At 42.1% G+C, this 24,141-nt stretch overlaps 1 protein-coding gene across 1 annotated transcript; it reads left to right on the forward strand.

Annotated features, from left to right (window-relative positions):
- Positions 1-9,622: 9,622 nt before the first annotated feature.
- LOC149840226 (uncharacterized) lies at positions 9,623-16,785 on the forward strand. The gene is made up of 7 exons (XM_090003080.1): positions 9,623-9,892; positions 10,069-10,125; positions 10,363-10,488; positions 10,595-10,673; positions 11,127-11,219; positions 12,323-12,436; positions 16,494-16,785. Exons 1-7 carry the CDS (start codon positions 9,708-9,710, stop codon positions 16,542-16,544), a joined length of 705 nt encoding a protein of 234 aa, XP_089859206.1. The 5' UTR covers positions 9,623-9,707; the 3' UTR covers positions 16,545-16,785.
- The last annotated feature ends 7,356 nt before the right edge of the window (positions 16,786-24,141 follow it).

A 24,141-nucleotide genomic window follows, 5' to 3' on the forward strand; every position in this document is an offset into this window, starting at 1 on the left:
TATGACAGGCTGAGACAGCACGGCCAGGTCTTCGTGCAGAGTGTGATTTCTTCTGGTTATAAATTTAAAATAAAAAAAGTTGAAACCCATGTGGTTGAAGTCGTGGGGAAGTGGGGATCCAACCTATGGCGACCATGTATGATCGGGAGGAGTTAAGTAACCCCATGGTTTTGGATCAAATAATATTGGAGGTGATTTTCAGTGTTTTACACCCGATGCTAAATCCCATAAAATTGTTTTAAACGGAAGATTTGGCACCTAACCCTTGAACCAACAGGATGGCGGTGTATATAGAAAATCACCATCAATATATATTTTCAATATCTTCCATTGTTTAAGAAGCTTTCTGCCATTGTCGTCCGTCAATATTGTGTTGATTAGGGTAGGTACTGTGCCTGCCCATGCCAAGCTTTAATACAATAATGAATACAAAAAGTGTTGACCAAAGAGTATATACAAAAAGAAAAAAGGGTGTTTTTCCAAAATCATCCGAGCCTTATGGACCAAAGCAGGTTATATGTTCCCCCCCGAACAGGGCAGTTAGTTACATCTCATGTTCGGGGGTCCCAAAGAGCACCATGTATGTAAGCATGTGCGTCTCGTGTCCCCATGTTTGTCAGAATTAATTAGCATTAGAGTTTGATGTGATTGCAAAGACTTAAGTACCCTCTCCTCCATTGGTGTCAAAAAAAATGACGATTCTTGAAAATGAGTGGTTGTAAAGACTTAAGTGCCCCGAAGATGATTATTTAAGACCCAGTCCCTGCACTGCAGGATTATCCGAGAAAGAAATCTCCCCTGGAGGAGGCCATGAACATTAACTCTCTCACACTCTCTCTCTCCCTTCTCTTTCTGCTTCTGTGCACATCCAGCAGAAGATCCTACATTGCTCCATCAATCACCGACTGACCTGCACATTCACTGTTGTGGAGCCTGATTCAGAGTTTTTACCCTTACAAGAGGAGGGTTTGGGGGCTCCTCCCAGCGTGGGAAGCATCATTCAACTAAATGAGTTGTAGATCCTGATTCAGAGTTTTTACCCTTATATGAGAGAGGTCTGGGGGCTCCTCCCAACGTGGGTAGCATCATTCAACTTGAAGAGTTGTGGAGTCTGATTCAGAGTTTTTACCCTTACAGAAAGGGGGGTCTGAGGGCTCCTCCCAGCATGGGTAGCATCATTCAACTTGAAGAGTTGTAGAGTCTGATTCAGAGTTTTTACCCTTACAAAAGGGGGGTCTGAGGGCTCCTCTCAGCGTGGGTAGCATCATTCAACTTGATGAGTTGTGGAGTCTGATTCAGAGTTTTTGCCCTTATAGGAGGAGGGTTTGGGGGCTTCTCCCAGCGTGGATAGCATCATTCAACTTGATTTGTTCAACTTGATTCGTTATGGAGCTTGATTTAAAGTTTTTGCTCTTATAGGAGGAGGGTTTGGGGGCTCCTCCCAGCGTGGGTAGCATCGTTCAACTTGATTCGTTGTGGAGCTTGATTTAGAGTTTTTGCCCTTACAGGAGGGGGGTCCGAGGGCTCCCCCCGACACAGGTTCCGGGTGTTGTGGTCAAAAAATGCACAGGGTATCATGGTGAGAAAGACATATTTTTGTTCCAAGCAAGGTTGAAAGAAATCAATGAAAAATCCAGCAGGGAGCATGCCAGAATCAAGATGTGGATGTCAAGCGAGAATGGTGTTGTGCAACTCAAATAACACAGAATAATAGGGGTCTGGTTTTTAGTTAAAATGGAGAATGAAATGTCAATAGAAATCGCTAAAAATTTACAGAAATAAACTAGACTCAATAACGAAGACACCACTTTTTACGGATTTGGAATATGACCTTCGGTTAGGGAGATATGGCCCTCACAAGTTGGTCCTAATTCGGGTAGCGATGTACATCGATTTGCTTACTGAATAACACTACAAATCGCTATAGCGATTTGCGGAAGACACTACAAATTGCTATAGCGATTTGTAGAAGACCCGAAAATACTATAAATCGTTGTAGGAAAGCCCGATAACACTACAAATCGTTGTTGGAAGAACCCAAAAAAATTTGGTCCGGAGGGTGCCCCCGGACACCCCCCTCCTGTAAGGGCAAAAACTCTAAATCAGGTTCTACAACTCATCAAGTTGAATGATGCTACCCACGCTGGGAGGAGCCCTCAGACCCCCCTTCTGTAAGGGTAAAAACTCTGAATCAGACTCCACAACTCATCAAGTTGAATGATGCTACCCACGCTGGGAGGAGCCCTCAGACCCCCCTTCTGTAAGGGTAAAAACTCTGAATCAGACTCCACAACTCTTCAAGTTGAACGATGCTACAGTTAGTGTGCAGGTCAGTCAGTGTTTGATGGAGAAATGTAGGATCGTCTGTTGGATGTGCACAGAAGTAGAGAGAGCACTACAACAAAGCAGTAGATTAGCGACGACCACATTCCGTCGCTAACATGCTTAGCGACGGATTAGCGACAACGAGGCGACAGTATGCTTACGTCGCGAATATTGCGACGCTAACTGGCGACGAAATTATTCTGTTGCCAGGTCCGTCGCTAATTGCGACGGAATAACGAGCGCTATATTCCGTCGCCAATCCGCCGGTACTCAACGTCGACCACCGCTTAGCGACGGATTTACTTCCGTCGCTATTCCGTCGCTATATTAATATGAATAGCGACGGATGGTCCCGTCGCTAATCCATCGCAAACACAAAAAAAAATTAAAAAAAAATTATTTAAAAATTAATTACCGAGAACTGTACAATTTCTATTTCCTGTATAATTTATATTTCCTGTAAATAAAAAACAAACCACACAAAAAAATTCATATAACAAGAATCTACAACAATTAATCGTTCCACCTTAAAATTAAGAAGTTTAATTATTTACAATTCAACAATTATAATTAGGAAAAATAAAAAAAAATAGAACTTCTTCAACACAGTCCTCTAATCATTACCAAAATTTTGTGCGTCTTCTTGTTCATTGTCTTTATCTGTCCCTTCAGCTCCACTACCCTGATTATCGCTAGCAGCCTACACAAGAAAAGAACAGTCAGTATTGATAAACAAAATATAATGAAATAAATTACACACTATATGTGATTCTATCATGTGCTCATGTGTGATCTAAGGCAATAAAAAAACTCTATATGTGATTCTATCATGCTCATATGTGCTCTAAGGCAGTCAAAAAATTGAATATGTGATTATAGCATGTTCATATGTGTTCTAAAGCATCTAAAAAAACTCTATATGTGATTCTACTATGCTCAGATGTGCTTTAAGGCAGGCAAAAAACTATATATGTGATTCGATCATGCTCGTATGTGTGCTAAGGCAGTAAAAAAATTGAATATGTGAATATAGCATGCTCATATGTGCTCTAAGGCAGGCAAAGCCAAAAATTTTATATGTGATTCTATCATAAATGATATATAACATGTTCATATATGTTCTAAGGCAGTAAAAAAACTCTATATGTTATTATAGCATGCTCATATGTGTGCTAAGGCAGTCAAAAAACTGAATATGTGATTATAATATGCTCATATGTGTTCTTAGGCAGTCAAAAAACTGAATATGTGATTATAGCATGCTCATATATGTTATAATGCAGTCAAAAAAACTTTATATGTGATTCTATCATGCTCATATGTGCTCTAAGGCAGACAAAAAGTTTTATATATATATATATATATATATATATATATATATATATATATATATATATATATATATATATATATATATATGTGATTCTATCATGCTCATATGTGTGCTAAGACAGTAAAAAAATTGAATATGTGAATATAGCATGCTCATATGTTCTCTAAGGCAGGCAAAGCCAAAAATTTTATATGTGATTCTATCATAAATGATATATAACATGTTTATATGTGTTCTAAGGCAGTCAAAAAATTGAATATGTGATTATAGCATGTTCATATGTGTTCTAAGGCATCTAAAAAAACTCTATATGTGATTCTACCATGCTCAAATGTGCTTTAAGGCAGGCAAAAAACTATATATGTGATTCGATCATGCTCGTATGTGTGCTAAGGCAGTCAAAAAATTGAATATGTGAATATAGCATGCTCATATGTGCTCTAAGGCAGTCAAAAAACTGAATATGTGATTATACCTGAGAGGGACCTGGAATCGAAGATCCCCTATCCTGAACAGCGACCTTGATCTCATTTCGGAGAAAGGGGGCGACGGTGTATTGAAAGTAGTTATTCAGTGATTCATTAATGATCTCGCGTACATCATCACCAGAAAGAATAGTCGGCTGCTTGGAGCTTATGTCGGCGCAAGAAGTCGGTGAGCCGTAACTGGAAGAACCAATAACTGGTGAAGTGTTCATATTACTCCCAAACCCGAACACGCGACCTTTTTTTGGTTCACCTGCTGCAGTCACCCATGCTGTAGGATCAAATGATGGATGCTGAGTATCGTCTTCGCCATATCGCTCTACCATCTGTTGCTCATATGCCTCCTACAAAATAATGTTTAAAGTATTCATTAATAATTAATTATAACATTATGATAACTTGCATATATATTGCAATGATTATTAATAGAATTAATACATACCGTTGTCGTTCTCGCCTTCTCTGATACGAAGACTCCCGTGGTCTTCCGTTTATGTGTTTCTACAAACACATCCTTATATGGTACACTGCCTCCTTTTTCTGCTTCCTGCGAAGTTAAATGACAAAAGATTTAGTACACAAGTTTGCAACAATACTTATAAAATTAATATTATATATTAATGAGTTACTATTTTCTTTAGGTGGCTCCCAAATGTCTTAGATCCACCTGTGTGTAGATGGGCTTCGGGCATCTTTGATCGATTTTGTGAAGCCTTCGCAGAGCGATTTTTAAATGCATCTCCCGCCCACTTATCGCACATTTCATCCCAGTAATCTCTCCTGATAGTAATAGGACCATGGCCCTTCCACAGTAATGGATCATCTACTACGCCAAATGCTTTTTTTGCTGCAGTCTTCATAGTGTGCAGCATGTCTGCAAATCGATTGACAGCCACCTTCTGCCACACCTTCCTTGCATCATTTTCTTCCACCGTAGTTGCGAAGCGATTCGAAGCCTACAAATATTTTCAGAAAGTTAGTAGACATTGCTTAAATAAATTAAATATGAAACACATTAACTATGAGGAACAACTGTATACCATGAATGAGGACCACAATCTGTCTAACACCTCCTTTGGGTACTCTTTCCATTGAGCAACTGGTCCTGGTAGATGATGAAGAAGTGAATTCCTAATCTCCCGTACTACTTCTTGTGGCTCAAACCTCGTGCTGCACCACATTCACCCGTGCATCAAAATCGTTTCTAAATTCTTCTCCATGAAACGTCCAGTTCTAATAATCACTCACAAAACCCTTCCTGTATAGGTGATGTCTAACGCCATGAGGTTCTACAAATCGATTATTCTTACAAATCTTGCAGGGACACCTAATCCGACCTGTGGGATCTACCGTACTGACACTTGCCGTTGCAAATTCAATAAAACTATCGACACCATCCATATATTCATGCGATAACTCATTGTCCACTATCCTACGGTACATCCATTCACGGTTTGCAGTCATTCTATCGTATGATGTTACGAATAGTATCCTAACCAGTTAAAAGAGAACCATCAGAATGCTATGATGAAGAAAATATCAAATTTATCATGCAATATATGATGTCATACAATCACAAGAATTATGATGCATGCATTGATAACTTAATATTTTCATGTGCAAACTATTCATGACACGATACATTCATTTGAAGCATGCTTTCAGTATACAATTTCACATGGAAGACATAATCAAATTGAAAGTAACTACATGTAAGCATGGATACAATCACATCAAACATTGCAATACATCGAAATAATTCATATCAAACAAATGTCAAACATGTACCTGCAGCAAACACACTTCAATATCCCATTAACTACTACCATGCATAGCATGGACTCCATACTCCAAAAATAAGAACACTTCTATTCTCATACATTAAAATCATGCTCAGCATGATCTCCGAACTCCAACAAAGCAGTCCTAGATATAAACAACTAAGTGAGTGTGTGAACAATAAAGTGTTATATTCAATAAATTAAATAACATGTGATGCGCTTGCATCACTTACTCACCGTGGGTATTTACCCGATTTGCATTGTTTTTGTCACTTACTTACCACGGGTGGCGGGGCACAAGCGAGTTTCGTTGAGAAATCTGCAAAAAACACTGTGTTAAAATGAATAATGAAGCTAATTAGGGAAACACAAACACTTATGCAATGCAAAAAAACAACTAAACTGTTGATGATATATCTAATGATGAAATACGATGAAATAAAGTGAAAAAGAAGCATTGATGATATATTTTTTTAAACTAGCGTCTTCCCCTAAAAAAAAGGGAGAAAAATTATAAGTGCACTCCGAACCTTGTTTTTGAAGCTTGAACATCAAATTGTAGTGAGAACTCGATGAAAAAACTAAAGGCTAATTTTTCAAATTGCTCCCATGTTTTCAGTATAATTCAAAATTGCACCAATGTTACAAAACTTTTCGCCCAAAGTAGGAAAAAAAAAGAAATCTGATTCTTTCATGCTTGATGCACACATTCATCATCATCACCAAAGTGGAAAAAAGAAAAAAAAAATTAACACAAGCATGTGGAATCTTAAGGAAGAAATGTGATTTTGATGATTCCAATAACAAACCAAGCAAAAGACCCACAACTTGAAGGTTTGAGGGACCAACGTGAGGGCGATGGAAGGATTGTGGATCTTGAAAACGTGCACACAAGGGACAGCGAACAGGCTGGCGATGTTGCGTGGATGAGCAAGACCTCAAGCCAGACTGAAGTGAGGAATGGAGCCTAGGCTGAGGTGAGCTCACCTCAGGGGAGGCTCAGACGTGAACCTGGCCCAGGCGAGGGCTCGACCCTGGCCTCAACGAGCACACCTTATGGCTCGAGCATGAGGCTGGCTCAAGCGAGGACTCACCTCAGGCTATGAGCCTGAGGCAAGCCCGGCTCAGGCGAAGCCTCACCTCAGGCCATGAGCTTGAGGCAAGGCAAGCTCAGGCGAGGTTCGCCGCCGATAGCCCAGGCTCAACCTCATCGGCCATCGTCGGGGCGTACAGCGTGAAGAAGAAGAAGAAGAAGAAGATGCAAGTGATTACCTGCGCGTCGCCGGGCGGTGGCGGGAGGTTGACGGGGAGCGGCAGCTGGCGAGCGTCGGCTGGCGAGCGGTGGACGGGGAGCGGCGGCGGCTGGCGAGCGGCGGCGGCCGAACGGTGGCGAGAGCCGACGGGCGGCGGGAGGGAGAGGGAGGCGGGCGGGAGCAATACAGCGAAACAGGAAAAAGAGAAAGAGGGCTGGCGAGTGGTGGACGGGGAGCGGCGGCGGCCGAACGGTGGCGAGAGCCGACGGGCGGCGGGAGGGAGAGGGAGGCGGGCGGGAGCAATACAGCGAAACAGGAAAAAGAGAAAGAGGGCTGGGATTTACGCGACATTTAGCGACGGCTTAGCGACGAAATGTTTCCGTCGCTACGCCGTCGCTAATTAGCGACGGATTAGCAACGACAGAGTTTCCTCTCTAAATCCATCGCTAAAATGGTGTTCTTGTAATAAAAAGTAGCGACAAAAAAATGCAGTCGCTAATCCGTCGCTAAGTAGCGACAGATTAGCGATAAAAGTTGTTTCCTCGCTAATCCGTCGCGAATTAGCGACAGATTCTATCTCTAGCTAATCTGTCGCTAATTAGCGATGGAAAAAATTCGTCGCTAATTTCCGTCGCTAATTAACAATTTTCTTGTAGTGGAGAAGGGAGAGAGAGTGAGAGGGTTGATGTTCATGGCCTTCTCCAGGGAGAATTTTTTGCCTCCCTTGATTTCTTCTCTAGAGAGAGAGAGAGAGAGGGTTTTACAGTGTTTAACGGAGAAAGAAGAAGAAGACTTTGAAGAGTCAACGTCATCCTCGACTTTCTGGATGGAGGACATGTTTGTCCTTTTTTTGAACGGAGAAAGAAGAAGAAGACTTTGAAGAGTCAACATCATCCTCGACTTTCTGGACGGAGGACATGTTTGTCCTTTTTTGAATAGAGAAAGAAGAAGAAGACTTTGAAGAGTCAACATCATCCTCGACTTTCTGAATGGAGGACATGTTTGTCCTTTTTTTGAACTGTTTGTTTTTTCTTTTTTAATGAAAGGCATTTTTGACATTTTCTCAAACCATCACTTTATGAGAAGAATAGCAAGAAAGGGTACTTAAGTCTTTGCAACAACACCAGAGTCCGATGCAAAGTTATGTCAACATACACGAGAATACGAGCCCCATGTGCTTGTATACGTGGTGCTCATTCAAAGCCCCGAATACAGACGTGGGATTCAGTGAATCATCCGGGGGGAACATACACCACCCTCTCCTTATGGACCATTCTCAAAAACATCCCCGTCTTATTAACATTCACATAACAGCAGCCTCTGCCTTTTACTCGGCTGTTCCAATTGCTCCCTTGGGGTTAATTGCCGTAAGAGAAGTTGACGGTAACCATTTTATCTTTAGTAAAATAACATCTTTTCCCTTATAGACTTGCTCGAGTTCTAGCACAAATAACAGTCAGTTGCCATCAATATTTTTGCATAAATTCTAGCACAAACTACTTTATTCTTTTACCAGTATCCAAAATGGAAAAACACGCGACGGCAACATCCATCACAGCATCTTCGATAACCGCTCGCTAGATAAAGCCCGAATCATGCCAAAACTTGTGCACCCACAAACATTTCCGGCATTTGTTGCCGGCCGCGCTCTGTTTATCATCCCCAAAATATAAGGAAGAAAATGAGAAATAACCCTATAGGGTCAGCAAAACCAACAAATATCACCTGCTTGTCCAACTTTTGATTGCTGAAGAAATTCAAAGTCTCCTCAAGTATAATTTGTGGGCATTGCTCTAAAATCATGGCAACAGGAAGACTAAGAAACGAGTCATCCAATCCAACAAGGGAAAGATGTTTCTTCAAAGTGACCACCTTGGTAATTGAAAAGAAAGTCTAAACAAGAAACCACTAGATACCAACGGGGCCTCCGCTTGTCTGGTAAGGGCAGCTAGTGCACGTCAACGTTGCAAGTTAGAACCCCAATGGTATCATTGTATAACTGGCAAGGGTCTGCCTAACCCCAGCTTGCCTTTCAAAAAAAACAAAACCACTAGATAAATAAATTTCCTAAAGGAGGAGCGATTTCACGCCTAATGACCAGGAAGGTTAGAGAAAACAAAGTATTCCCGATTCAGATTGCACCTAAGGCACCGTTGGAGAAGATGAGCCTGCTCAATCGCTGGAGATTCGGATCCTGGGACTCGGTGGTACGTTGATGTTGGTCATTATATGGACCACTTAATCACGGTCAACACTTGACCATGGTTCACGTTGACAGAGGAATGATGCATTTGTCCTAACAGTGAAAAAGAGAGGGGTGATTTTGGCAATAGAGATAAGGCGATGAGGATTTTGAGAATAGCCTATAAGGTAGGGATGATTTTGAAAAAAAAAAGAAACCCCAAAAAAAAAAATTGGTTCGTTTACTTAATCGCGGACCTGTGGTGGTGGAAGTGGGGTGAGTGTTGGGTGTGGGCTGGACAGTCTGGTAGTGGGAGGGGAGCACCGAAGGCCACCAACGCGGGTGCTTATGGCTGCCCCTCTGCCGGTCACAGGTGGCGGGCAGAGGTGGTGTTGGAACAACGGTGGGTGCCGTCGCCCACACCCTCCGTGTTTTACCAAATCCGACCTCCCCTTCATTGTCTGCAGCAACCCTCAGAGACAGAGGAAGGAGCCCTCTCCTTCCACAGGCCCAGCACCAGCAGCAGGCCGGAGGTAATAAAAGCTCTCTATGCCTCTGTTCCATTCCTTCCCCAATTTCCTGAAACTAGAGAGGTCCAAGATATTCCTCTTTCTTTTGGTTTCCCTTTATTTACTATACCTTATCTTGTGTAAATTCTAATCCGAATGGGTGATGTATTGGGTTGGGGTACGTGAATATGGAATTGAAGGGAGGTTATCCTGAGATGCAGCGAAATTGCTGTCCTTACTGCCATCTTTCACTTCAGGTACGCGCTTCCTTTCTCGCCCACTAGGTTCGGGTTTGGTTCGGACCTCAGAGGTAAAATTGCAAGTTTTGCCTCTCTCTCTTGTTTTTTTTTTTTTGAATAATTAAAAGATTATATCATTCGCCATTTTTATAATGATTAAAAGATTATATACACATTATTATACACTTGTAGAGTCTTCTGTCATTCCATCTCACGTTGGTTCACAACGTCCTTTATCTGTTTTTCTCTGTTTAGTGGGACGAGACCCGAGTATCTAGGGGTACAAAAGAACCCTCCAGCTTTAGCACTCTGTCCCGCCACCAGAAACTGTATTACCACAACAGAGGAGCTCAATGACCCAGCCCATTATGCCCCACCTTGGTAAGTTGCTATAGCACTCTTTCTTCTCCAGTACTTGATTCTCTGTAACTTTATGGACTTACCGAATATGAGAGAGAGCATGAAGATGATTGATGTTTCCATTTAGGAATTACAACCCTGAAGATGGGCGTGGAAGGAAAAACCCTGTCAGTAGAGAAGTAGCCATGGCTGAGCTTCTTCAAGCGGTACGGTCCACGCCTCTGCTGCCTTTTTTTATTTTTTTCCACGATAGGTAAGCTGGGGTTAGGCATACCCTACCAATTCATTAATCAGAATATTAATTTACATTGATCATCCTGGAAGGAAGCTAATCCATAGAATAATTCTCACTACCAAACAAAAATCCAAGAATCAAACCCAATCTCACTATTATTGCACGCCTGAAATTTTATAACGAGCCATGGTTGGCCGGGTACCCAGACTGCCTGCTGGCCACCTTTAACTTTACGTTTTCGGTTTTCAGTGATCAGCCCAAGTACTTTATAAAAGTCTCAGGCCACACAAAACACAGAAAATTGCTAACGTAAACAGTGATTTTCTGTGTTTTGTGTGGTATGAGTGCTTTCTTTATAAAGTTGGACCCGATCATTGGATCTGCTCTGTTCATGATCGGCTGATCTTATTACTTTATTTTCTAGATAGAATCGACAAAGCCAGACAATTTCACCCCTCATATCGTTGAAAAGAACGCCGACTACGTTCGGGTGGAGTACGAGAGTCCCATCATGGGGGTAAGTTTTCCAATTCCCACCAAACTTTAGCAAATTTGGGAACTATATCAAGTCTTCTTGAAGATTTGTATCCTATGCATGGCCCCGTTGATGGAGAGGCGAGAGCCAATCATCTCTTTTAACTCATAGTGTATGTCTAGGGTAAATATTTAGTGTTAACCAAAGTATGAAACTATTGAGTATATATAACTTTCTTTTCACATTTTTTTGGTAGATGGCATGTGATCTACAAGGTTTGCTTAGTAGAAATTGATCAGTTTTAAAGTATGTGATTGTGATATGTAAGCAGGTTTTGTAAGGGCTTCAAAAATCAATATTTCATAATGTCAAAAAATCATAATTTTACATCAAGAAAACACGATCCAAAGTATGATCCTTAACAAACAGACCATGTTAATTGGACAGGTTGAATTGATTCAGCTTCAACTTATGTTTTTCAGCTTATTAGTTCCATGCCGTATACTTAGTACAAACATAAACCCTTTAGGCTATTGGGGGCGAGGCTGCAGGCGCAATATTGGGATCCAAGGATCGTTTAACTGCCCGCTTATATAACTGAAGCCAATCACATGACAGCATTTTGAGTGAGGCCTACATTCTGTTGTTGTGGGCCCATGGAATGCTGTTATGTGATTGGGTTAGGTTACATAAGCGGGCAGTTATGCGACCCCCTAATCCCAACTGCACAGGCTACCGCCACGTGATTGGCTATGGAATGGAGCAAATGAGTGAGGTACCATGTAGTTCTAATTGTGAACAGGGAGAGATGGATCCAAAGGGATACTCATTGCCCATCTCTCTTGGCCAATCACATGGCAGCATTTAGAATGGGCCCGAGTTCGAAATCCGTGGTCTTCTTTTTCTATCATTGTTACAAAAGTATCGCTGATATCTGAAAAGTTAAGGGTCAATATTATGCTGATATTTTCTGGGAAGTGAGATTCATGATTAACATTTCATTGGTTCCCAAAGATGCCATCGTGCGATCTAGAAGCACACTGCACAGGAAAACACACCCAACCCCATGAACCCAAATGTGGGTTGCCTCTCACCATATAACTGCTGATTCCTGAGCTTGCATTTGTTCTTTGCTTATTTCGTAGTTTGTAGATGACGTGGAGTTTTGGTTCCCCCCTGGAAAGAAGTCGGTTGTGGAGTATCGATCAGCATCTCGCCTGGGAAGCTACGACTTTGATGTTAATCGAAAAAGAATCAAGGTTAGTTCATTCAAAAGAGAATCAACAATTTTCTAATTTTCACAGTGGAAGATCTTGTATAAGATCATGTTGCTAGGGCCACCCAACATGTGCTGATCATGTGCGCACCTAGTGACTCTCTTGGCGTTTTCTGTGTCAACATACACAGAACGCGTACATGAAAACACGAGAGAGTGTGTGTGTGGGTGCTTAGCGTTCTCCTCATTCGGTAGATGCCCACAATGAGCTCAGGCTTTAGGTCGACGACCTACCTATACCACGTAAACAGAATGTGGAATTTGGGTAGGCTATTGTCATGAATCTCTCATTATTTTCATGGCAGTCTACCCTTTTATATAATGGAAAAGAGGCAGTTACGTACGTAACTCCCACCCATTATCTCTCCATTATGTGGCCCACTAATGGTATCAAATCGGGTTGGACCATAATCCGTTATATCCACCATTCTCTCACTTGACCCATTGACATCGAAAGTGCACTAAATCGAGGTTTACACCGTTATCTTGATTTAATTCTTTACGTGGGTTCACATGCTACCCTTTATCACAAGGATGAATCATATGAATCATGGAGATGAACACTCCTTTATGAAATGTCATATTCTCATGTACTACATTATAATTTACCTTGAGTGCTTAAGCATGTTGAAATTACCTTTATGAATAGGTTGGTCTCTTACCTATTCTATTGGTTCTTTAATATTGTTATTCTGATATTCTCTCTAACCCATATGAGAGATCCTTTATGCAAAATCAACAATTTACAAAGCCATAGAGAATTAAATTCATATACACAAATGTGATCACTTAATGTATTGTTATACATCAGAAGGAATAAACAAGATCCATCTCCTTTATATGTTGGAAATACAACCCGGTGCTAGCCTTTTAGTAAGGGGATCCGCAGTCATTTCCTTCGTCTCAATTGTATCAATACATACCAGATGATTCTTAGTCATTTCTTTAACAACAAAGTATTTTAACTTTATGTGTCAACACGATGTTGAGCTCTTATTATTTGAAAAAGATACAATTGTTTTATTATCACAAAAGATCTTTAGTGGTCTCTTAATAGAGTCCACAATACCAAGACCTATAATGAAGTTTCTTATCCAAATTGACTGAAATAAAATCTCGTATAAAATCAATAATTTGTGTCCCAATGAATTTCAAAAATATATTCACTGTCCTGCGGTCAGAGATGACACTTCAATATTCTGAGCCACTCACGATTGCAAAAAACAATATGCTAAGAATATTTGAATACTCACACTTCTCATAGACATCTTTTTAAGCGCTCCCACTTCTCATAAACAGCCTTCAGAATGGTTGTTCTATTCTCTGTATGAGTGAGAGATAAATTACTCTATATGAGATTCATATTGAAAAGGTAAATGTGAGACCCCTTATTATTCACCTTCAGATACAAGTATAGTTGAGTCATTATCGTTTCACTTTGGTGGAAACGATAATACTTATAGTTTCATCGTCTCTTTAATTCTCAAGGAATTAACTCCAGTTGATGAAACTAGCAGATCGTATAACCAGAGGCAATTCAGTATTGTACCTTTGGATATGAACATGCTTCATGGGCTGAAAAATACATCTACTATAATACCCTGTGTGAATTTGGAACATGACCTACATTTGGGTAGAATCGATGTTTCATAAACTCACACACAATCATAATAATAAATCTTAATACGGTCTAAAGAATCCTTAATCAACACGACTCAGATCACTTTGGTGATAACATAAATCGTTCAATCAAGATTTTTTACCAAAAATATATTCGTATTATGGAGCATGCCCATGCACACATATTTAATGCTTATATATTCATGACAAAATATACTTTATATCGTCACAATACCAGATCATGATTTAACTTATATGCATAAACTAATTTTGATATTAAAATGTCATGAATTTAGTCATAATTCATGCTTAATGCTTAAAACCATCATGCATAACTTAACCAACATGGAACACATAAATTAATATGCATAAGTCATGCTTCTGTACAATAAACACTTTATAAAGCATCAAAAATAACAAAAACAAGCTCATATGGGTAAAACCCGGAGTCCTCAAGCAGGAACCGGTCTTATACGACCCCGAATCAGTTTGAAAACACTTTGAACCGGTCTGAAACGACCCTGAACCGGTTATCTAAGGGTTCGAACCAGTTTTGAACCTTATGAACTAGTGTTAAGTATGAACACAAGTTTATAAAAACCCTATAACCGTATGTCAAAATCCTTGTATCTTCATGTATTTATGAAAACATGGTATTAGCTCATCGAAACCGGTGAAAACTTGAAGAAACCGGTCAAAAATGGCTCTGAACCGGTTTCTGAAAGGGTCGAATCAGGCACAGATCTGGTTCAGTTTCAAACAGTACCAAGATTCTGATCCAGTTCATATTAGATCTAGGTCTGACTTGGTATAATCTGGATCTGGGTCTAACCCAGTCTTTACTGGATCTGGGTCTAACCCAGTACAAACCAGATCCGGGTCTGACCCAGTACAAACCGGATTCGGGTCTGACCCGGTATAAACCGAATCCGGGTCTAACCCGGTACAAACCAAATCTGGGTCTGATCCATTTTGGGGCTTGGTCCATCTGTAGGATTCGGATCCATCACTGGTTCCTTCCAGTTTGCTTCGACTGCCGTCATTGGGTGAGATAAATCGCATGTTGTCGTTGGGCGACTGTAACCGTTTGAACCTGTTGTTGTGGGGCAAAGTAACTCATCTGTATTCAATAATATGGTCGCCTGAACTCCGATAATTGTCATCGTGGGGCGACAACATTTCTCGGCAGATTGTTGTCATAGGGCAACAACCTTCACCGACGACAACCATTATGAAGTGACCGTCTGTCGCCGTGGGGCGACGTTGGTCACCGGTCGATGGTGACTGTCGTCGTGGGGTGACTGCCTTTCTCAGCAGTTGTACGTCGGTGGCGGTTGTAATCCCGATGACCCTAATTAAAAAAAATCAGATGATCGAGGGTTTTACCTGCATCGTTGGGTTGCAAGAGGTTTACCTTCACCAGGATATCGTCGGGGTTGTCACCTGGAGCGTCGCCACAGACGGGGGGTGTCTGGATTGCCAACGTCCGTCTAGCGATGCATGGAATCTGGGGATTAAAAAAACTCCTTTCTTTGTTTTTTTGGTCAGTCATGGGGTTGCAGAGCAGTCTGCCATCGCCGGGGAATCAGACTGATCGTCGTGGGGCGATATGCCGGAAGGGGTGGCCATTGGGCCGTCGCATCGGCGAAGTCCCTTGATCGCATGGGCCGTCAGGTTACAGGGTGGTCGGCCTGCGTCGAGGTCATCGCAAAATGTTGCCTGAAAAGGAGGGTTTAAAAAACCCCTTTCTCTGCTCCTTTAGTTGCCGAGGTGCTTCGCCGGAGGGTGTTTGATCTTCATTGACGGCATGGATCCATGACGCTTGTCGGCGGGGTGTCGTCGTGAGAAGGTGATCGACGTCGCTAAACGCCGGTGTCATTTGACGTTGAGTGACGTGGGTCATCATGGGTCGCTGTGGGTGGGCCCATAACCCAATGTTGGTGTTTCTTGCATCAACATATACAGAAAGCATACCTGAAGATGCCATAGAGTGCGTGTGCGTGTGCTCGACATTCTCTTTGTTCAGTCGACGCCCATGATGAGCTCGGGCCTTAGGTCGACGGTGAGCAAGACCCTATCCCACGTAAATAGAATGTGAAATTTGGGTATGCTATAGTCATGAATCTCTCATCATTTTCATGGTACTCTCACCCACTATCTCCCCGTTATGTAGCCCACTAATGGTGTTAAACCTGGTCACATGAATGGGTTGAACCCTAATCCGTTATGTCCAACAGACTCATGATCCCATGCATGCTGGACCTCGGTGCTCTTGGTTATATGAATACGTTTCCTTGTCTATCTATTAACCAATCATTCACATGCGGTGCATTGGCTACTGACATTGTTCTCTGTGTTCCTTTCTCCTGAACGCTAAATGCTAACTTAATTTGAATTGAATGCCGCCACATATATGTTAGACACTGCGTCTGGCGTTGGAGAAGAAGGGATGGGCTTCACAGGGTTTCTGAACGAGCGCGTGCACGTCACGCTTGAATGATTTGTCAAGGAATCGTCAGTGCCCAAATGGAGACTGCATGGGAGTCTATTTGCTGACGGTGAATAATGTCTCATCTATTTTTTGTAAACCTGTGCATAAAGAGAGGTTTTTTCATTAGCAAATAGACATATTACCATCCTTAGATTCGTCCAGTTAATTGTTTTTGTGATTCTCTCCTAATCAGCTCATTAATTGATCATATTTCATGTGAATGAGGAAGTACCGGATGATTGTTTTGTGATGGTAAACCTACTGTCGGGTTAGCGAATTAAATTTCCCATGTATCCTTATGTTTCAAAAACTTTTTCTGCTTTTTCCACGATTAAACAGACTAGTGGCAGGAGCGGATCAAGTAAAATGCGTTGTTGTATTACGGGGTTATTTTAAACACAGGACCTGTTCCTGTTTCACCTGATCTGCTCTCGAGTAATGGTGGTGAAGGTTGCGTATATAGTTGATTTTTTTTGAAGAAGAGTGATTATATGGGTTTGTATTTCTGCTGACTACGGATTTAGCTTTCAATAAGCGAGCCTGCGTGTGCCTTTGATGGCCCAAAGAGATGTTCTCGACCCCCATATAAACAAATAATTAAGTGTGATCTCCGGTTGGTCGTTGAACAAGTCCCACATAACGTTGCATGGCCGGTTTGTATTTTCCCAGTGTCTAATGACATGATTATGAAGAGTAGGCAACTGCAAGATACGCGCCGAGGAACAATACGATTATACGAGGGAGGATCAGGTGATTCAGGTCATATGGGATTTCACGGGCCTGTCACGTGCCAATCCTGACCATTGACATGAATCTCCATGTTGTGCCGTGTGTCCAAAAAAAGGTAAAACTCGCCAACTTATTAGATACGTGGCGCCATCTGAGCTATCGTATCATCGTCAGCATTGACGACCCTCAAATATCATGACCTCATCTGAGCTCCAAGCTCTCTCTCTCTCTCTCTCTCTCTCTCTCTCTCTCTCTCTCACACACACACACACCTAAAATTGTCACTTGGTAAGGTGCCACGCTCTCCCATGTGAGACGGTTTGCTGACTGCCATGGTATTCTCCGTCGTCGTGCCCACCACCAAGTACCATCTTCTGCGTGTTGTCCCGTCCCATGGAGAAGCGTTTGTTATCCCTTTTTCATCTCAAACACAAATCCCAGCAGAAGATCAGACGATGCCAACTCCCCAGGTGAAGATCTGCCCTGTACTCCACAGTCCACACCAAGACAAGACATGCAACTGATTTTTTTGTTCCAAATCAATCCCTAACTTTTCCTTTGAATTAACGAGAGGACGCTATTTTTATCTAAAAAGAAAAAAGAGAGGACGTTATGGACAAGTCTTGTTCTTCTTCTATAATGTCAATTCATAATGTCATTCATTCTGGCCGACCATAACGTCTTCACGCAGCGAACTAAATTAGGTGATCTTCCAAATCACGGAGATCAACGGCTGCTAATGGAACCGTTGATGTCATGTGGGCCATCCTCAATGACACGTTGGTACTCATTTAGCCCGTCCCGCTCTCTCTTTGGCGCTGGAGGACGACACCTAGGGGTGGCAATTTCTGACACGACCCGCCAACCCGCCTCTTAGGCGGGTTCGGGTTGGGCTTAAGCCAACCCCTTTAATAAATGGGTCGACCCGCGTAACCCGTTTATTAAACAGGTCGGGTTCGGGTTGGGGGTGTGCCAACCCGCCAACCCGGCTGACCCGTTTAATAAACGGGTTAGGCGGGTGGGTCAACCCGTCAACCCGTCTGCCCGACCCGCCAACCCGTCAACCCGACCCGCCAACCCGCCTACCTGCCAACCCGATCCGCCAACCTGACCCGTGAACCTGAAAACCCGTTTACCCGACCCAACCCATTTATTAAATGGGTTGGCGGGTCGTGTCGGGTTACCCGTTTATTAAACGGGTCGGGTTCGTGTTTGCCACAGCCGACCCGTTTAATAAACGGGTCGGGTTCGGGTTGAGGTATGCTGACCCGCCAACCCGACCCGATTGCCACCCCTAACGACACCCCAGAGCAAGAGATGAGGAATGAGGTGGCAGCCTCTGCACGGTGGGGCGGCAGAAGGTTATCAGGACGTAAGGGAGGCCGTAGCTGGTGGCGGGTCCACTTGCCTCGTGCCACATGGATGCCCTCAAATTCAAAGCTCCGCTAAACAATCAGCACTTAGCAGTTGCCCAAATTGCCCCGCCAGCAGCTTCTCAAGTACCTACTGCACCCTCGCCAGAACGATGTCACACGGATTTTAGAGCAAAATCCTATTGTGTAGGGACATCATTCGACCATCCTGACCGTGGGTTTCACTGTCCGATGGTTGCCGCGTGTCATGCACTTTTATTAGTTAACGGCGTATCTCCGTTAACAGTTTTCAAAAGTTAAAAAAAAAAGAATAAAAATTTTGACAAACCCCAAAAGACGAGGGGCCTTTTCTGGTTCGCTCTCCGTCTTTCCCCTTCGCCATTAGGGTTTGGAAGAAAGAAAAACACCCCAGAATATGATGATAAAGTTAGATTATTTATCACCCTCAAACTCCACCTTCTGCATATTAATCTTCTTTTTTTTTTCTTTTTAACTTAGACTTTTTTCTAAAAGAAAAAAAATTAGGATTCTTTAATCGAGGCTCCTTGTCATGAGCTTACTTTTTTCAATAAGCCAGTGTAGCGCGATGGTCCTTCCTTACCGCCGCAAGCATTTTTATCACGGATATAGAATGCTTCGCAAACTCGCGATGTGCCAAGCTGCCCAAGCAGGCCTGCCTAACGGCCAAAGGCTGCGTACCAACACCTTTTCATGTGTTAAATCATTTTTATTGGCCCTATGCACCACCCCAAGTGTAGTTGCCTAGCAAAACCTGATTAAGCTCATTTTCAAATGCGCATTTCATGTAGTCCATGCTACTTAGTACATAGTCGTCTCATACAAGCTATCACTTTCGAAAGAGGCACAAACTTTGCCTTAGCCTTGTGTGCCATGAAGCATATTGCAGTTCTATGTGCACGACATATTAAAACCTCACCACTGAAGGAACAAGACCTTACGGTCACCAGTCCAAAAATCAGTTGATAATTGAATATCATAGCGAAGAACAACACCCAGACTCATTCGTCAGCGCATAGGAATTCACTTGCATATCTCCGAGTCACCATACTCCGTTGGAATCACCTAATGTGATCCCTGGGAGAATTAGCCCTAACCCCCCCACACACACACGTGCGTCCAACCACTACGCGTGGGACAACCTTGCAAGTCGAGGAGTCCTTAACCAAATCTCCAAAGGCAACATCCTCTGATCCGCTGGCACTGCTTAACCGAACAATGTTTTGCGTCTGTGCCGCCACACAACGATGCACTAACAACAATATTGATGCCTATCGCATGTCATGCTATTACCGCACATCACCGATCAAGCGAACGCATATTGCGCGTTCGCACACTCGATACATTTTCCACTCAGTAGAGCTCTGCACTGTATATGCTTCATTTCGACAGATCGGCCCGAGACATTCTCCTCCACCCAAAATGATTGTTGTCCTCGATAATGCTGGTGCAGGTAAGAACACATACTTCACTGATATGTCAATTTCCCTTTGTACTTATCTTTGGTTTACTCTTTTTCTTCACCCTACTCAACTTGTTCTGGATTACATTTACCATCGTTGCAACCTTTAACACGTCAAGTCGTATACCTTTAACGCATCTCTGATCACTTAGACAACGGTCTTTTGCTTTATCAACATCGTGCATTATCTGATCACCAGACCCCAGTGCAGTCTCAAACACAAACGGGTCATCTTTGCCCACACGACAAACTTGCCGTCTTCATGCTCATGGGTGGGGTGTCTTCCAACCCCAACAAGGGCAAATCTAAGCCCTTCATGGTTCTCACAGAGAAAGACGACCACAAATGCGTGTCGTAGGGATATCAACTCCCTTAAGCACCAACTTGCGATTTTTCAATGGTCCAAACTAGTCCTCAAGTGAGGGACGCCTTCTTGCGTATCACCCCAAAGTGGTTCTTGAAAGTGTCTTCCTGGGCACTCGTCCTCACATGGGCACCTTTGGCTCAATGTTAGAACTCCTCTCCCGAAGCCAGCATGTTGTAACTCTCTCTCAGATTCAGCAAAACATTCTCGCAAGAACCAACGAACTACGAACAACAACTTTTTCTGCATACACAATTCATTGAGGATCTGCCAACTCAAGAGACTAAAATAATGAGCCTTCTGCTCAACGTGGGCACTCTGCTAACCCACAATCCTGAGAGAGAATTTAAAAGTTTGATTGAGTCTCTCACAATCAAAGGTGTAAATCCATCCAGTTGAATCCAACGTGCATTCCCTGCATGCACAAGGCAAACATCATGCTCCATCTGTGAGCCTAATGCACAACTGGTAGGATTCTTTAGCTTATCTATGTTTTCTTAGCCAACTAAACCACAACCTTACACTTATGCTTATCATCGACAAGATGTCCCATACTATCCTGCCAACATCTTACTTCTATGCTCGGTCAACCACACTTCAGCTACGCAAAATTACGTAACCAAGATAAACCATCTTTGTCCTCTACAATGTCATACAAAATGAAGAACAAGGTCTCTGTGAATCTTTCTGCTCTGATACCAATTTGTCACGGGCTTACTTTTTTCAATAAGCCAGTGTGGCGTGACGGTCCTTCCTTATCGCCATAAGCCTTTCTATCGTTCTGTCACGTGCATAGAATGCTTCACAAATCCGTGATGCGCCAAGCTGGTCAGCTTAACGGCTAAAGGTCGCATACCAACACCTTTCCATATGCTAAATCATTTTCATTGGTCATGCGCACCACCCCATGTTCAGCTACCTAGCGAAAGTTGATCAAGCGCATTTTCAAATGCGCATTTCATGTAGTCAATGCCGCTTAGTGCATAGTTGTCTCATACCTGCTATCACTTCCGAAAGAGGCACAAACTTTGCCTTAGCCTTGCGTGTCATAAAGCGTATTGCAGCTCCATGCGTACAACATACCAAAACCTCGACACTGAAGGAACAATACCTTGTGGCCCCTAGTCCGAAAACCAGTTGATGATTGAACACTATAGCGAAAAGCACCACCCAGACTCATTCGTCGGTGCCTAGGCATTCACTAACCTAGCTCTGAGTCACCATACGCGGTTGAAATCACCTAATGTGATCCCTGGGGGAATTAGCCTTAACCCACACGCACCCCCGTGCATCCAACCGCTATGCGTAGAACAATCTTGCAAGCCGAGAGGTCCTTAACCAAATCTCCAAATGCAACATCCTCTGATTCGTTGGTATTGCTTAACCAAACAATGCTTCTCATCTGTGTCACCACACAGCGATACACTAACAACGATACTGATGCCTATCACATGCCATGCTACCACCGCATGTCACTGATCAAGTGAACACATACAACGTGTTCCTATATTTGATGCATTTTTAACTCAGTAAAGCTCCACACTGCACATGCCCCATTTTGAAAGATCGGCGCAGAACAATCCTAATTCTCTTTAAAAGTAGAGGTGATTGTTGGGGATGAGTTCCTACGATATGGGTCCCTCTTTTACCATGAGGGGATTGGTTGCCTTGTTTCATTAAGGACGATGAACATTCAATTCTCATAAACCATGAATTGTTTTCCACATAGGGTCAGCAATGTTGGATGCTTTTGAGCTCCCTCAGTCTGGAGTTGGACCTCTTGGTAATACAAACTATTTATGAAACTTGGAATTTTGGGCATTAACATTGTGGATGTTGGTAGAAGTTGGTGTCCAGACATTACATGGGAAACAGTTGGCCGTGCGACGAAGGAACTTATGATGTGGGGCATTCGCACATGCATCAGTTCATCTTTTGAACTATATATATATATATATATATATATATATATATATATATATATATATATATATATATAAATTCTGGATGTTGGATTTGCTTGTTATGATTTGTTTCTTGAATTGGTGCCTTATGGTGATGACTAAAGATGAAACAATTATTGACAAGTAACTGAAACAAACTCAGATTTGAGGTGAGTAGACAGATGTAGGTTGGTTTGGGCTTTGGGGTGTAGTATCATTATGACTTTTGTCCAACATCTGTTAGTCCTAGATTTTGCTTTAATTAGCCTTAGCCAACTTGAACCGAATATGAGGGAACAGACCAGTTACAAACTCTAATACAACTTTGATGCCGAACAATGAACGAGGCAGGTTAGATAGATTACAGGCCCTGGTTTGCACTAGCAAATCTTAGAACTTTAGTATTACTTGATCCAAATATCATTCATGTAGAGACTATTATGATTACAATAGAAATGTATTCCTTTTACATGTAATTGCATTAAATACAAAACAAGTTTAAATCTCATCTTTACGCACTGAATTGGCCGGAAGGGAACAAAATTCCAGCAACTAATATGGACAAAGGGAAAAGAGGACAGGAAAGGGAAATGAGGGGGGCAACACTTGCCAGCCTCCCAACTTGCAATATGTATACAACCAGCAAATAAATGCTTTCTCCAGATTCATTCTTCTAACATATGAATTGGAAAAAGTTAATTCAGAAGTAGCCAACTGCTTTGGAATCAAACCCTCACAATTTGTTGGTAGAGGAATGTTGTTATTTTTTGTGGTAGTAGATTCTATGTCCTTATTTTATAGTTGGTGACATGTATAGCTTTATTTTACACAGGTACCTGATGGTTTGGGTCAGGTCAGGTCGGGTCCAACCCTGACACTTTGCTTTCTTTTCTAGATATCCTTCAAATATCTATGACATTTAGCTAAAATCTCTTTCTTATATCTGTTTGTGTGCATGAGCATAGGATACTAACCTTGATAAAAAACACTGTCATTTTTTTTTAGTTGTCTTGGTTTTAAGGATTTTATGGTGGAACTCTTTGTGTATGAAAAAAAGTTTTAATTTAAATGTTTTTATTTGTTATAGGTAAGTGAAGATGGGGTTGACCCTTATCTTTTGTTGGACATTCTGATCTGCGGCATGTGATGATAAAGTTAGAAGAAATGATAGAAAGTGTGAAGTTAGGGTGCAGTTTAATGTGGTTGTCGTGTTAGAGATTTAGTGATTATCTCAAAATCAAAATTGGATCAGGGGTGGTTTCTTTGTGTAAATATAAAAAATAGAGCACTTCTAAATTTTTATATTTGGTGCCTAAAAAGGCTCTGCACACCTCGCTAGTTGGGTCATGTTCAAGTTGAAGGCTGTCGATAATTCAATTTCAGTTGTCGATAATTCAATATCTGGGGTGCACGTCCCTTGCCACAAGGCCAAAAAGCAGCAACCTTCCTAGTAGGAGTGGAGTGCAGCTGATAGATTAAAACCATTACAAACATAACTGACGTCCATCACACACTACATCAATAAACTCATGAGTTATAAATGGATGGAAGCAAAGAAAATGAATTCTATAGAAGCCCAGTTTATTGTAGAGCTAAATGGCCACTTTAAATGCAAGGAAAATAGGGATCAATCTAAAAATCCTGACAAAATAGGGGAACATCAAACTTGCAGATTAGGAATAGAGTTT

This window comes from Nuphar pumila, chromosome 4 (genome assembly GCF_984573655.1).
Source record: "Nuphar pumila chromosome 4, dmNupPumi1.hap1.1, whole genome shotgun sequence".
Taxonomy (NCBI): domain Eukaryota; kingdom Viridiplantae; phylum Streptophyta; class Magnoliopsida; order Nymphaeales; family Nymphaeaceae; genus Nuphar; species Nuphar pumila.

Excerpts from the sequence above, each read along its gene's own strand:
- LOC149840226 (XM_090003080.1), top strand. The coding sequence starts at position 9,708 with ATGGCTGCCCCTCTGCCGGTCACAGGTGGCGGGCAGAGGTGGTGTTGG. Across the intron at positions 9,893-10,068 it reads GCACCAGCAGCAGGCCGGAG|GGAGGTTATCCTGAGATGCA; the intron begins GTAATAAAAGCT and ends ATGGAATTGAAG. Across the intron at positions 10,489-10,594 it reads GCCCATTATGCCCCACCTTG|GAATTACAACCCTGAAGATG; the intron begins GTAAGTTGCTAT and ends GTTTCCATTTAG.